The 14786-nt window shown below is 41.8% G+C and overlaps 1 protein-coding gene across 1 annotated transcript; it reads left to right on the plus strand.

Moving 5' to 3' along the window:
* Positions 1–1744: 1744 nt before the first annotated feature.
* Positions 1745–14528, plus strand: tmem69 (transmembrane protein 69). Its single transcript, XM_039735563.1, has 2 exons — positions 1745–2144; positions 13515–14528. The coding sequence occupies exons 1-2, from the start codon at positions 2100–2102 to the stop codon at positions 14259–14261; spliced, it is 792 nt and encodes a 263-aa protein (XP_039591497.1). The 5' UTR covers positions 1745–2099; the 3' UTR covers positions 14262–14528.
* The last annotated feature ends 258 nt before the right edge of the window (positions 14529–14786 follow it).

The following is a 14786-nucleotide window of genomic DNA, read 5'->3' on the forward strand; positions in this document are numbered from 1 at the left end:
TCTAAGAATAGTGATTTTCTTTTGTGGGTAATGCATTGATAGTTCCAAGGGAAAAAAAACTGTGAAGAAAAATTATGTCTGTAAACGAAAAGCCAATTCAACAAAATGTGCGTATTAAAAACAAACATCTTTATAGGTAGTTTACTAATTTTGTAGGGCATAAGAGTAAGAACTGTAAGGCACCATTGCAGTACCATTTACTCGAGGAATTTTTAAGAAATCTTTTAATCCAGCTAATTTTAATACTCATATCGAGTGTGGAGCTATTAAGGACACCGAGTCTTCCATCTCATCTTCTATTTTTAATACCTGTTTTTTTTTTTTTACTTTATGCGGCTTCTTCTTCCATAGGCAATTAAAAATAATCTTATCTAGCGCCACAGTAACAGAATTAGGAGCTTCTAGTGATGAAAAAACATCTGATGCTCTTGATAACCCGTCTGCTTTACTGAGTAGGACTCTGCCCTGGAGAGATAAAAGGCGTCTGCACGTGAAGTGTCTGCTGTAAATGTGGCATCTCGGAGCCGAAAGTGAACGTCAGCTCTGCCGACGGTTAACCAATCAGAAATCAGTAATCTCTAGGGCCCGCCCTCTACACCTTGACGAGTGGAAGTGGCAGTTCTTATTTTAGGGCTTATTTCATGTTGTGTGCGATGTGGCTGAAATAAAGGAGCCAAGGAAAAATGAATAAACACTTAAAGAAATAAACAGTAAAGAACATATTCCGTAGTAAATTTAATTATTTATATTCATATTTCATACTGGTATTATTAACGTATTATAACATTTCACAGGACGTATTTACTTCTTCTTTCGGCTGCTCCTGTTAGGGGCTGCCACAGCGGATCATCTTTTTCGATCTCTTCCTGTCCTCATCATCTTGTTCTGTCACCCCCATCACCTGCATGTCTTCTCTCACCACATCCATAAACCTCCTTATAGGCCTTCCTCTTCTCCTCTTACCCAGCAGCTATATCCTTAACGCCCTTCTCCCAGTATACCCAGCATCTCTCCTCTCCACATGTCCAAACCAACGCAATCTCGCCTCTCTGATTTTGTCTCCCAATCGTCCAACTTGAGCTGACCCTCTAATGTCCGCATTTCTAATCCCGTCCATCCTTGTCACACCAAATGCAAATCTTAGCATCTTTAACTCTGCCACCTCCAGCTCTGTCTCCTGCTTTCTGGTCAGTGTCACCGTCTCCAGCCCATATAACATAGCTGGTCTCACTACCGTCCTGTAGACCTTTCCTTTCACTCTTGCTGATACCCGTCTGTCACAAATCACTCCTGACACTCTTCTCCACCCTCTCCACCTTGCCTGCACTCTCATCTTCACTTCTCTTCCACAATCCCCGTTACTCTGTACTGTTGATCCCAAGTATTTGAACTCATCCACCTTCGCCAACTCTACTGCATCCTCACCATTCCACTGACCTCCATCTCAATACACACATGTATTCTGTCTTGGTGGCCCTATTGACCTTCATTCCTCTCCTCTCTAGAGCAGATCTCCACCTCTCCAGGTTCTTCTCAACTTGCTCCTTACTATCGCTACAGATCACAATGTCATCAGCAAACATCACAGATCAAAGGGGACTCATGTCTAATCTCGTCTGTCCATCAGCATTGCCAATAAGACTTGTATTTATTTTAATATCTCTTTAATTTTGTCCGAAATAATTATTAATTCTTCCCTCAGGACACGGCAGTCAAAAGGTGTCAGGGAATCGCGTCAAAGGAACCAAACTGTTAATGATCCCCGCGTTCCCCACCGGACACATTATTGTTGCACATCGGCTTCTTGAGAGAATTAACACGGATTATTGCTGTCAAGAGTCGTGATTTTTGTTTTCCTTCTTGCTTTTGTTTATGAAATACTAGCAAGTTTGAGTCTTTTCTACATATATATGTTTTCGAATTTAATAAACGACGCGTGGAAGTGTCCCCGAGTGTGAAGGTTTAGTTCCTAACCGGAACATTAAAACGCGGCATTAGTTCTTGTCCACTGGGTGCGCGTGGCTCGTTGGCTTGAAACACTGACAGCTCCTGGCTTGCGCGTGGATTTGAGTTGGTAAAAGCCCCTATTACTTCGCAGGATGTTTTGGGGAGTTGTTCGCTCGAGATTCTGGAGCAGTTACAAGGTAAGTGTGGCTGAGGAGTGACGCTGGAGCGGCGTCGATGTGTACGTCGTGTGTATTGGTCAGTCTTGTAGTATCGTCGGGTGTACGGGAACACGAGAAGGTCTGTGTGGGAAGACCTTATAGCATCTAAAAAACGTTTTAACATTAAAATTCCAATCGCCGATTTGCTAAGTTTTTACATCAGAGGACAGTCTGTCCTAAGCCGCTCTCTCACGGCCTCTGCCTTTGTGAACGACGTCATTTGCTATGCGACAGAAACGACTTTTTAAAAGCCGTTGACACTCAGTGTCCCACTTTGTAGATTAATTCTAAAACCAGAAGCTGTAGGCATCAGGGGTTAAAATCAAAACTGGAACCCAAGTTGGTTAACCGGCAGGAGACAAAGAACACAGTTATAAGGAGAATGGTGTCTCGGGGTCTGTCTTTGGACCCTTACTGTTTCTGATTTATATTAATGGTATTGATTCAAGTGTTGTTAATAAACTAGTGAAATTCGCAAATGACAGTAAAATTAGAGGAATGGCAAGTGCTAAGGAGGCAGCAAAATAATTCAAAAAGCTCAGGACGAGCTGCAGAACTGGGCGAACATTTGGAAAATGCAGTTTAACCCTTAACTACTCGCACCACTTCTCATCTCCTAAGTCGGGGGTCCTCAATCACAGTCCTGGAGGGCTACAGGGTTTCATTCCAGCCAGTTTCCTAATTTAAATTTAGTCCTTGTTGATAATGAAACTTGGCATTTAACCATATGATTTGTTAGCACTTTCATTCATCAAAGAAAAATGTTACTTAAATTATTGAGGACAATAACAGAGGTCCGCAATGGCTGCAGGTATTCACTTCAAACAATGTCTTAATTAGAACCCATTTATTTACTACTAAAGTAATTGGGATTCATTTTAGATATCGTGCCTGTTACAATTCTGAATCTTTAATTTCCAGTTTTAGTTTTTAGCATCTGCATTTGTTTTAATTGTTGCCAGTTGTTTCTAACCAGGCATTATTTCATAACCAGTAAACCCCCGATTCTCTAAAGAATCCGATCTTTGGAGGGATGAAAAATCATGGAGGGTGGGAGCGTCCTGGGAAAGTTTTCATTTAATTAAATACATATATTTGTACTAAAATTAGCCAATTTATTAAAACTAAAATTGAAATTTTAATTGTTATATCATTTAAGTCCAAAATGTCTTTGGGTTGCTGCTCTCATAAGTAAAAAAAAAAAATCGGAGTGTAAAGGTTTAAATGAAGTCAATTGAAAACAAAAAATTAATAAAATGGTAAATTCAAAATAGTTAATCAAAAATTTCCTTATAAACAACTAGTGGTGCAACGGATCAAAAAAAAAAAAAAGACAAGACAAATTTAACCCTCCGTTTATTTAGTTAAGTATTAAAAAACATTCAACTCATGACTCATTCCACTCAATTATATAAATACAAATTAAGGTGTAATATAGGGTATGATAACTATTTCCTTTAATGTGGACACAATAAAAAACAACTTTAAATGCAATTTAAGGCATCATTGCTTCTTACTTTGAACATGGAGAGAGAAATAAAAACTAGCAAAGCAGACTTGAGCTTATAGTTTCAATTTTCTTTTTCAAAAACATGTGGATGTCTACATTTTCTGGGGAAAGTGTAGATCTCTGCTGTAACTAGGTCCCCTGCTGCTGAGAACACCCTCTCGCTAGGCACTGAAGTGCCAGGCACAGCAAGATGGTGTTTTGCCATTGTGGCAAGGTGAGGGTATTTACATTCGTTACTTTTCCACCAAGTCAGTGGATCACCATCGACTGGAATGCCACTTGCTGCCTCATAGGATACCACCTCCTCTTTGATGGGGTCAGCAAACGCCTTGATGACCATGTCCTTCTGTGCAAAAGTCTCGCCAAAAAGCCCCGCCACTGCCGACTTCTTTTGGGCCTTGTTCACACGGGCGTTAAAATCGAGCGTTTTTTTTGCGTTCGTAGCGTCCGGTGAGCGCGGATCAAGCGCCGAGTGTTTTCTACACGTAGGAGTCAATGAGAGTGTTCACACGGGCTTTGGTGACGTGCGTTTGTCCGGCAGCGCGTTTATACGGCATCAAAAAAACGTTGCATGCAGCTTTTTCTTGGCGTTCAAAACCCAACGAACGCAAGGAAACCGCTTCTAGTTCGTTTTCTGCGCGTTTATTTTACGCTTCGGAGGACCGGATATATCCCAATAATAATAATTAATAAAATAATAATAAAAATAAATATTGTTTATGATGAAAAATTCGACGAAAGTAATTTTATTATAAAATAAACAATATAAAAGTTTACATGTTGTATATGAAAAAATATTAATATTTTTATGTTTTCATATACAACATATATTTTCATATTACTTATTTTATTTTATTGTCTCATGTAATTTGTAAACCATGAACCTATTAATTTATGTTCTAATATAATATTTGATAACGATTATGTAGGGGGGGCAATCCATGGCGGGGGGCATTTCAGTGCATAACACCGGTGTAAGCGCACACTCGACTACTGTTTCCTTACCTCAAAGTGACAAGTAGTCTCTCTTCAGGGCTAACACCAAGTCGCATATTGGTTGATCGGCGTGCACTGTGGCATTGCACCAGCTGCAGCAGACAATCAAAAGTGGAAACCGACATCCGACAGTAATTAAAAAACTTGCGCGGAAATTTTCGCATTTCTTCATAACTTCCTTTAACCCGACGTTGTGCAGTCAGAGGATGAACCCAGTAGCGGCGGCGATTTTTTCTCTCCCTACGTCGCCGAATTACGAATATTTTTAAAACAAGAAGATTAATATCTAACATAGCAAAATGGTCCATATTGAAAGGAGGCACCTCAAATAAAACGACAAGGGCTTTCATATCCAGTTCCCGACACTGCCTCCACAGGTTAACAGAAACATCTCCTCCTCAAATAAGTGCTGCATATTAACGCTGCAGGGAAAGTTACACTATTGATGAAAACTTTTTTTAAATGATGCTGGAGGTTTGTTGAGCTCCACTGCTTAAACTGCTACCGCTGGCCATGACCACGCGTATGAAGCGGCGAACCGCACAAAAGTCGAGCGAAAATGCGTGAGAGAGGTTTAGTTAGTGTGCGCGCGCGCGAGAGAGAGTGCATGAGAGAAGTTTAATGACAGTTCAGTGCGCGAGAGGCACGCGCACAATACAGTGGAACTTTTTTTTTTTTTTTCCTCGGATCTTCGGGTCACGTGCGTACCAAACCGCGGACAGGAATCGGTTCGGATCACGGATCAACAGAGATCCGTTACACAACTATAAACAACATTTTTGGTAAAGATGGTTTCCTGTCCATGAATCGGCTCTGCCTGGTATGGAGTAGTTAAAACCTTCACTTTTAACGTCACACGAACGCCAGACTCTTGAAAAGGCAACATAAAGTTGTCCAAATACAGGTAAATCCCAACAGGTTGTGTTTCTTTTTTGGGCGCCACCTACTGACTCTGGGAAGCCGGTGGGTTTGACTCTGGGGCGCTGTGGGTGTCCACTTACGGCGCCACCTAGTTCCCTGATGGTGACGGCGGCGGATTCGCGTGCTGAAGTGACCATGGTGGCGGATCCCTACTTGGAGATCTACATTACTAAACGAAGGTTGTATATGAGGTGGTGCTGTGCACGGCTGGCTTCTGGCATCCGTGCATATATACAACCTTCATTTAGTAATCTAGATGAAATGGAAATTAACCGGCAGCTCTCCAGCTAATGTGCTTCCTTTTAAACCTGTGCATATGCACCATAAAGAGTCGGTGTTAAAAAAACTGTTTAGAAATAAATGAGACGGGAATTGGAAGGAGCATTAAGTTTAAATCTAATCTGGTCCACAAAACACATGGATAATGTTCTCTACAGTGCAATTAAAAATTCACTTGGATGAATGAAAGCACTAACAAGCCAAATAGTTAAATCCCAAGTTTCATTGTCAGCAAGGACCGTCTCCTAAGTAGGAAGGAAAACCTGCAGTCACTGCGGCCCTCCAGGACCGTGATTGAGGACCCCTGTCCTAAGTACTCACGCCGTGTACCTTGTGCACCAGTGTTAAAATGGCTATTTTATATGCATGCTGTGAGGTTGTAATATAAAATATTGCAATCATTTTAAATTGTACATGTTTTAATGTAATTTAATACCATATTACAGAATAGTATGACACAGTCTAGGACTGTCTGAAAATAAACCTGATCCACTTCTCCATTGTCCATTCGTCACCAGCCACACTTTCATCCACTGCAGGATTTGCACAGGGAGCTCATTTCACTTCAGTTGTTGAATGTTCATCGCAGACAAAGTCATTGCATGAAGAACAACTCGTCATTGTCATACATACGTACAATTGTGGCCAAACATTTTCAGAATGACCAGAGTCTGGTTTTCATGAAGTTTGCTGCTTCAGTGTTTGTACATCTTTTTGTTAGATGTTTCTCTGGTATACTGAAGTAGAATTACAAGCATTTCATGAGTTTCAAAGGCTTTAATTGACAATGACATTAAGTTTATGCACAGAGTCCATATTTGCAGTGTTGGCCCTTCTTTCTTTTTCAAGACCTCTGCCATTCACCCTGGCAGGCTGGCAATTAACTTCTGGACCAAATCCTGACTGATGGCAGCCCATTCTTGTATAATCACTGCTTGGAGTTTGTCAGAATTGGTGGGTTTTTTTTTGTTTGTCCACTCACCTCTAAACCACAAGTTCTCAATGGGATTAAAGGTCTGGAGAGGTTCCTGGCCATGGGCCCAGAATTTAAGTGTTTTGTTCCCCGAGCCACTTAGTTATCACTATCACCTTATGGCCCGGTGCTCCATCATGTTGGAAAAGGCATTGTGGGTCACCAAACTGTTCTTGCCTGGTTGGGAGAAGTTGCTGTCGGAGGTTGTCCATCCATTATCCAACCCGCTATATCCTAACTACAGGGTCACGGGTGTCTGCTGGAGCCAATCCCAGCCAACACAGGGCGCAAGGCAGAAAACAAACCCCAGGTAGGGCGCTAGCTCACCGCAGGACACACTCACACACACGGGACAATTTAGAATTGCCAATCCACCTAACTGGCATGTCTTTGGACTGTTCTCGGAGGATGTTTTGGTCCAATTCTTTATTCAGGACTGTGTTCTTAGGCACAATTGTGAGTGAGCCCACTGCCTTGGCTGAGAAGCAACCCCACACATGAATGGTTTCAGGATGCTTTACTGTTGGCATGACACAGGACTGACTGATGGTGGCGCTTACCTTTTCATTATTATCGAAAAGGGGATTCCTCAAAGAAAGTGGCTTTCCCTCAGCAGTCCAATCCCTGTCCCTTTGACAGAATATTAGTCTGTCCCTGATGTTTTTCTTGGCTTCTTTGCTGCCCTTCTTGACACCCACCAGGCCATCCTCCAAAAGTCTTTGCCTCACTCACACCTGCCTGCTGCCATTCTTGAGCAAACTCTGCCCTGGTGGTGCCTAAGAACACAGAAAGGAATAAAGAATGGGACCAAAATATCCTCTTAGAGCCACTTGTCCCAACCATCCAAGAACAGTCTGCTGACCCACAATGCCTTTTCCAGCTTGATGGAGCACCTGGCCATAAGGCAAAAGTGAGAACTAAGTGGCTCGGGGAACAAAACATTACATTTTTGGGTCCATGGCCAGGAAACTCCCCAGACCTTAATCAATCCTCAAGAGTCAGGTGGATAAACAAAAACCCACCAATTCAGACAAACTCCAAGCATTCATTATGCAAGAATGGGCTGCCATCAGTCACGATTTGGCCCAGAAGTTAACTGCCAGCCTGCCAGGGCGAATTGCAGAGTTCTTGAAAAAGAAAGAAGGGCCAACACTACAAATATGGACACTCTAAATAAACTTAATGTCATTGTCAATAAAAGCATTTGAAACCCATGAAATGCTTGTAATTCTACTTCAGTACACCAGAGAAACATCTGACAGAAAGATCTAAAAATACGGAAGCAGCAAACTTTGTGAAAGCCAACACTTGGGTCATTCTCAAAACTTTTTCCCACGACTCTTAAGTACCCGCGCGGTGTACCAAATGCGCCATATGGAACTTGCAACTGTGCATCCACTCATAAAACCAGCTGGGGGAAGCCATTGTGACGCTGAACTTGTAGTGAATCAAGCTCTCCCCAACTATGGAAAAACCGAGCAAGTTGGATCTTTCAAATTTTTGGCAAATTGAGGAAATGATGTCAACAACAACATTCATTTCTATAGCACATTTTCATACAAAAAGTAGCTCAACGTGCTTTACATAATGAAGAATAGAAAAATAAAAGACAATATTTCATTTTTCCTGAGCTTCACGTACACAGTATTGTTTAATTCACGCAAAAACAACACCTGCCATTTAAATCGCGCAGTCACAGCATTTAAATCACGTGATCGTCATCAGACATTTTCATTGGTAAGCGGCCTTTCCTCGTTAGTTAGTGGAGTTGCTAGGTTTTTGTCTTGCACTATGTAAAATACTGTGTCCATGCTAGCGTCTTCCATCATGCTTTAACTGGAAAGAAGACATAGTTGGCCATCACCACTACCTTATAATAGAAGGAAAGACTTAGCAAATACAAAAATGTAAAAAAACTCGCTCAATTTTGAAAAAAATGGCTAGGATTTTTCATTGCCGCGAGAACTGAGGATAGATGGCGGATGCTGCCAGTAGGTTCAAGTAAAAAGACGTTGGACAAAAATAACTAAAATTGGTGTACAAAATACACCAGCACAAACCGTTAAGGGTTTATCAAGTTCAGAGGTAGCACAGTACAGTCCCCTCCAAAAGTATTGGAACAGCAAGGCCAATGAGTGTGTTTTTGCTGTGCAGTGAAGACATTTGTGAGTGAGATCAAAAGAGGAAGATGAGAAGAGAGATCAAGAGTTTCAGCTTTTATTCTCAGGTATTTATGTGTTGAGATGTTTAATAACATAGAAAGGGGCACATTTTGTATCAAACCACCCAGTTTTTCAGCTAAATGGGTGGCCTCATGGCCTTGGAACCCTTACAGATTTTTTTTGTTTTTGTTTTTTTCTGTCTTCCCTGGCAATCAGACCTCACTTTATTCTTTGTTACTTAGTACAGGTTGACATTCAAAAATTTTCGAAAATGCTGGATTTTTGATGGTTATATACAGTGGAACCTTGGGTCACAACATATAATTCGTTCCATAACTCTGGTCACAACCTAATTTGGTCATGACCCAAAGTCATTTCCCCCATAGGATTGTATGTAAATACAGGTACTCGTCGACATACGACCTATGCAGGTTACGACTGATCGACTTTACGACGTGTTTGACAGTTTCCCCTGCCAGCTGTTGGCAGCGCCTGTTTCCCGCAGTCCCAAGTCTCGCTACGCAACAGTGTTGCCCCATGTGTGTTTGTGTCTTGTTGTTTTGGCAGTTTTTCGATAATAATATACCCCTAACATGTCTACCAAGAGGAAATTGTATTTGTCCACTCCTCAGTCTGCCAAAAAGGAAAGAGAGGTCATTGATCTAGACACCAAAATGATGATAGTAAAACAGTATGAAGGAGGAAAGAAAGGGAATGCAATCGCATGTGATATGAAGTTATCACACTCTACTGTGTCGACTATTTTAAAGGACAAAAATAGAATTCGTGAAGCTGTGAAAGGTTCAGCACCTTTGCGATCAACAGTGATTATGAAGCAATGTACCGGGCCCATCCATGAAATGGAGAAATTGTTAAACGTTTGGATTGAAGATCAGATTCAAAAGCGGACGCCGTTAAGCCTCTTTACAATACAGTCGAAGGCTAGAACTCTGTTTGAGACTTTAAAGCAGCGCTTCCCGATTCATTTTACCCTTGCACCCCCTGTGATGGACGAGGCCGATTTCGCACCCCCTTGGTTTGAGAAGTATGAAAAAATATGAGTTCATATGATAGTTCATAATACCCACGCAGCACTAAGTGCGCGTAAGAGCGGAAGTCATCTGTTTTAACAAGCAGCATATTGCACTGATACGAAATAGACTGCCCATTTAATTATTTAGGAATGGCTAGATAAATTTAAGATTTTGTACAAATTATGTTTTTCATTTTTCTTCTTTGATGGATTCTGGCACCCCTTTGCGAGCACCCCCAATCGGGAAGCGCTGCTTTAAAGGAACGTGCAGGAGAAGACGCATTTCGCTCTTGTTGCGAAATTTATGAAGAGAAAAAAAAAGAAACAATTCAGACGAAGCTCACTATGTTTATGAAAAGAGCAACTCCTCCCATCACTCCGTTCGCAGCTTCGCCTGATGAAGGCGATATCGACAACCCGTAGCCAAGCACCAGTGGTGCCAGTAATTAAATGTACAGTATTTCTTATTTTTGTATGTTTTTCACATATTAAGCCAATTGTACTATAGTATGCTGTGTTTGACTTAGAAAGTAAGAAAATGTTAATAAAATATTACTTTAAGATGATTACAATATAATTACCCAGTCTAATATTCTTACCTTTATTTAACATAGGCCAACTTGCGTCCAGATCAACTTACAACCAGTCAGTCGGAACCAATCGCGGTCGTAAGTCGACGAGTACCTGTACAGTTAATCTGTTCCAGACCGTACGAAATAAAATACATTTTTTAACTATTTTTGTGCTTAAAAATCTTTAATTATACCATAGAATGCACAGTGTAATTGTAAACTAAATGTAAAAACATTGAATAACACTGAGAAAACCTTGAACAGAGAAACACGCTACAGCCTTACGAACCGCTTGCTGTAAACACTTTTTTTAATGAGTTTTAAAAACGGGAAAAAAAATGAAAAATTTGATAAATCCTTAATTTATACAAAAACTAACGATAAACAACCAAGAAAACTAACCTTGCAGGCCGAGAACACTGTAGAGGGAGAGACTGAACACATGCAGAAATCATCGGCTCGTTCGAACTGGAAGGGAAACTGGCTTGTTGGTCACCCAAGTGTGTGGTCGTGAACAGATGCAAAAGTTTGGCGAACTTTTTGGTCGTAACCCGATTTGTACGTGTTCCGAGGTTCCACTGTATGCTGTATATATTTAACAGAAAATGACTACCTGTACAGTCCTTTAAAAGAAAGAAAATTAAACACTAAATAAAAAGCAAATGGTTGCACAGACACGCCGCTATCAGGTTTTTTTTAGCACTTCCACTTTCTCTGCGATCGACAATGCACGATGTTTACGTTTTACGGCACCTCTTTTCTTTTGCAAGCAAGACCCAACAACTGATTATCGACTACAGCACCATCAAAATATAAGCGGCACCTCCAGAAAACAGTGGCGTGCCAATGTGGTAAATTTGAAAATGCGTTCCGAAATCCATGCTGGAAATCTGAAGGAACCGGATTATCGATGGCCGGATTTTTGAATGCCTAATTTTTATATTTTTTCTTTCTTCATCTTGTAAAGCATTTTGAGCTCCATCATTTGTATGAAAACGTGCTCTACAAATAAATGTTGTTGTTGAATCATGGACTCCACCAGATTTCACCAGGAAGTGAAATGCATGTTCAATTAGGTTAAGATCTGCTGATTGACTTGGCCGGTCCAAAACCTCCAATTTTACCCTTTGATGAAGTTCTTTGTTGAGGTGGCAGTTTTGGATCATTGTCTTGCTGCATAGTAACGTTCCGCCGGATTAGTTTAGATGCATTTCTCCATAAATTGGCAGACAGTGTGTTTCAGTGGACTTCTGAGTTCATTCTTCTACTACGATCATGAGTTACATCAATAAAAATGATTTCCAGAAGGAGCCATAGAAGTCCAAGCCATGACACAACTTCTAGCATGCTACACAGATGAGCTTGAACGTTTAGAATCATGAGCAGATCCCTTCTTTCTCCATACTTTGGCTTTTCCATTACTTTGGTGGAGGTTAATTTTTGTCTTACCAGAACTGCTGAGGCTCATCTGTGTACTTTGTGTAATTCCAATCTGGCTTTCCAATTTTTACTGCTGACGAGTGGTTTGCATCTTGCAGTATGGCCTCTACATTGTTTTTCTCTAAGTCTCCAACAACAACACTTATTTCTATAGCACATATTCATACAAATGATGGAGCTCAAAGTGGTTTACAAGATGAAGAAAGAAAAAAGGCTAAATAAGAAAATAGAATTAGGGAACACTAATTAACATAAAATTAAAAGTAAGGTCCGATGATCAGGGAGGACAGAAAAAAACAAAAAAAATCTCCAGACGGCTGGAGAAAAAAAAATCTGCAGGGGTTCCGAGGCCACTCGGCCCCCTCTAGGCATTCTACCTAACATAAATGACCTCAATCAGTCCTCATGGTATTCGGGGTTTTCATGGAAGAACTTGATGATGACGGTAATGTGGACTTCTGGCCTTTAATCCATCAATGTAGGGACATCACAGTGCTTTGATCAGGTGGTGATGGTGCAGATTGCCACCACAGCAAACCGTAACAAGAACAGATTGTAATGGTAAGTAACAAAGAATAAAGTAAGGTCAGATGGCCAGTTGGACAAATAAAAACTCCAGAGGGCTGAAGAAAAAAAATCTGCTGGGGTTCAGAGGCCACGAGACCACCCAGTCCCCCACTGTGATATTTCCACCTCTGCTCTTTGGAGGTTGTTCTTGATGTTACGGACTGTTGTGTTGAGGTTTTCTCTTTACCCCTCTCACCAGTTGTCCATCATCAGATGATGTTCGTTTCCTTGGATGACCGGTTTGACTTCTGCTGCTCGGTGGTTTCCTTCTTTTTCAGGACATTCCAAATTGTGGTACTGGCTTTGCCCAATGTTTTTAAAATACATCTGATGGATTTTCTCCAGTTCGGAGTGACAAGCTTTTCTCACATACAGTGGGGTTGTCTCTGGTCTTCATGTTGGTCTGCCCTTCTTAACTCCAAATGCGGTCTTCACAGGTGACAGCCGTTTGCTTAAACTGGGAGTGGATATCTGGGGCTACTTGATGATTAAACAATCAATCTTATGTCACACCTGAGGAACACAAAACATCTGTCATCTTGTCATGTTCCAATACGTCTGCACACTTGAAAGCCTGGGTGGTTTGATGCATAAAGTGCTGCATTCTACAGTATGTTGTGTAACATATAATGAGATGTAAATACGAGGGAATAAAAGCTGAAACTCTGATCTCTCATCTCGTATTCATCTCTTGATGTCAAACCCAAATGTCTTCAGTGCACAGCAAAAACAAATTCATTGTGGCCTTGCTGTTCCAATCATTTTGGAGGGGACTGTACTGTGTTACCTCTGAGCTTGAGCTTGATAAAGTATAAATGCTCCAACTCTCCAGTTAACTAGAAATTGTTCCGTCTGGACATTTTCTGACATACTTCTTTCTTATTTTTTTGATTCAGGTGCCACTTTCCCAGCTGCTGGCCCTCCGTACAAGCCGAACCAAAGCTTCCCTTCCTTCTCCTGCGTATAATTTTTCTCATCATGTCCATAGCTTGATGGGACGTCCTGACATTCCAGTCTCTTGCTGGCTGAAGGTGCAATCTTTGCACACGTCCTGTCACCACCACCGGAAGAAGCGGTCGGACGTGGAGCCTGGGCCACGTGAACTGGACCTGCTCAGGTATGACATGAAAGAGGTGAAGCGGAGCCCCAAGCCGGCACTCTACCTGGGCCTTTTGGGATTGGTGCCATTCGTCTCTGCTCCTCTGCTGATGGCTGTCATGGAGGTGTATTACCCTGAGGTGGCCTACGCGCAAGTCGCTTATGGTGCTTGCATCCTGTCATTTCTTGGGGGGGCCCGATGGGGGTTCACAGTGCCAGAGGGGAGCCCTGCTCCACCCGACTGGCTGAACTTGGCCAACAGTGTGGTGCCACCTTTGGTGGCATGGGTGGCTCTCTTGCTCAGGGGCAGCATCACTGAAGCTGCGCTTATTGTCATCATGGGACTGGGTATTGCACTGCACTATGATATTTCCCTTCTTCCTGGTTACCCAGCATGGTTCAAAGCTCTTCGAGCCATATTGACTGTGGTGGCCACATTTTGCCTGGTGGCAACTCTGGTTTTGAAAAACATTTACCCTGAGAAGCGTCTGAGCTTGGATGATGGGCAACAAAGCTCTGATGGCACAAAGGAGAAATGTCAATGAACTGTGCAACGTGTGCTCAGACTGCAATTGAGACCCAAATGTCATTTTTGTACACAAACCGTGCAGAGTTGGAAGAGCGACTTGTGGCGCCGAGGACAGACTGCCAAATGGGTGGAGGGTGGACACTCGGTATCTTCTCACAATGTCTGGTTTGCTTTGTCTCTTCATTTTAAAGCTTAAAATGTGAAATATGGTTGCTTTCGGGTCAAGGTGTGACCCCCGTGAATCTAGCAGGATGGGGAAAAATTAAAACTGTAAAAAGTTAAAGGTGTGCTGCAGTTTGGGTATCTTCTTGCGCGTTACCATTCAAACGTCCGTCCATTTACTAACTTCACTTAAAGGGGAACAGACCTGTTTTTTTATCTCTTAACAGTATTCTTTGCTGCGGGTGCTTTGAAAATATCGCAGTGTGAAACAATGCAGCCCCCTTTTGGAAACATTGGCAGAAAAGGTGGGATCAGTGAGGTCTACTGCGCTGGTGGAAGACCTCAAAACCCAAGAATCAACTGGGCGATCATTATCATG

The sequence above is a fragment of the Polypterus senegalus genome, chromosome 14 (genome assembly GCF_016835505.1).
Source record: "Polypterus senegalus isolate Bchr_013 chromosome 14, ASM1683550v1, whole genome shotgun sequence".
NCBI classification, from domain to species: domain Eukaryota; kingdom Metazoa; phylum Chordata; class Cladistia; order Polypteriformes; family Polypteridae; genus Polypterus; species Polypterus senegalus.

Bases quoted from the DNA above. Each gene is read 5' to 3' on its own strand.
- tmem69 (XM_039735563.1), top strand. From the start codon at position 2,100: ATGTTTTGGGGAGTTGTTCGCTCGAGATTCTGGAGCAGTTACAAG. The intron at 2,145-13,514 runs GTAAGTGTGGCT...TTTTTGATTCAG, and splicing joins GATTCTGGAGCAGTTACAAG to GTGCCACTTTCCCAGCTGCT.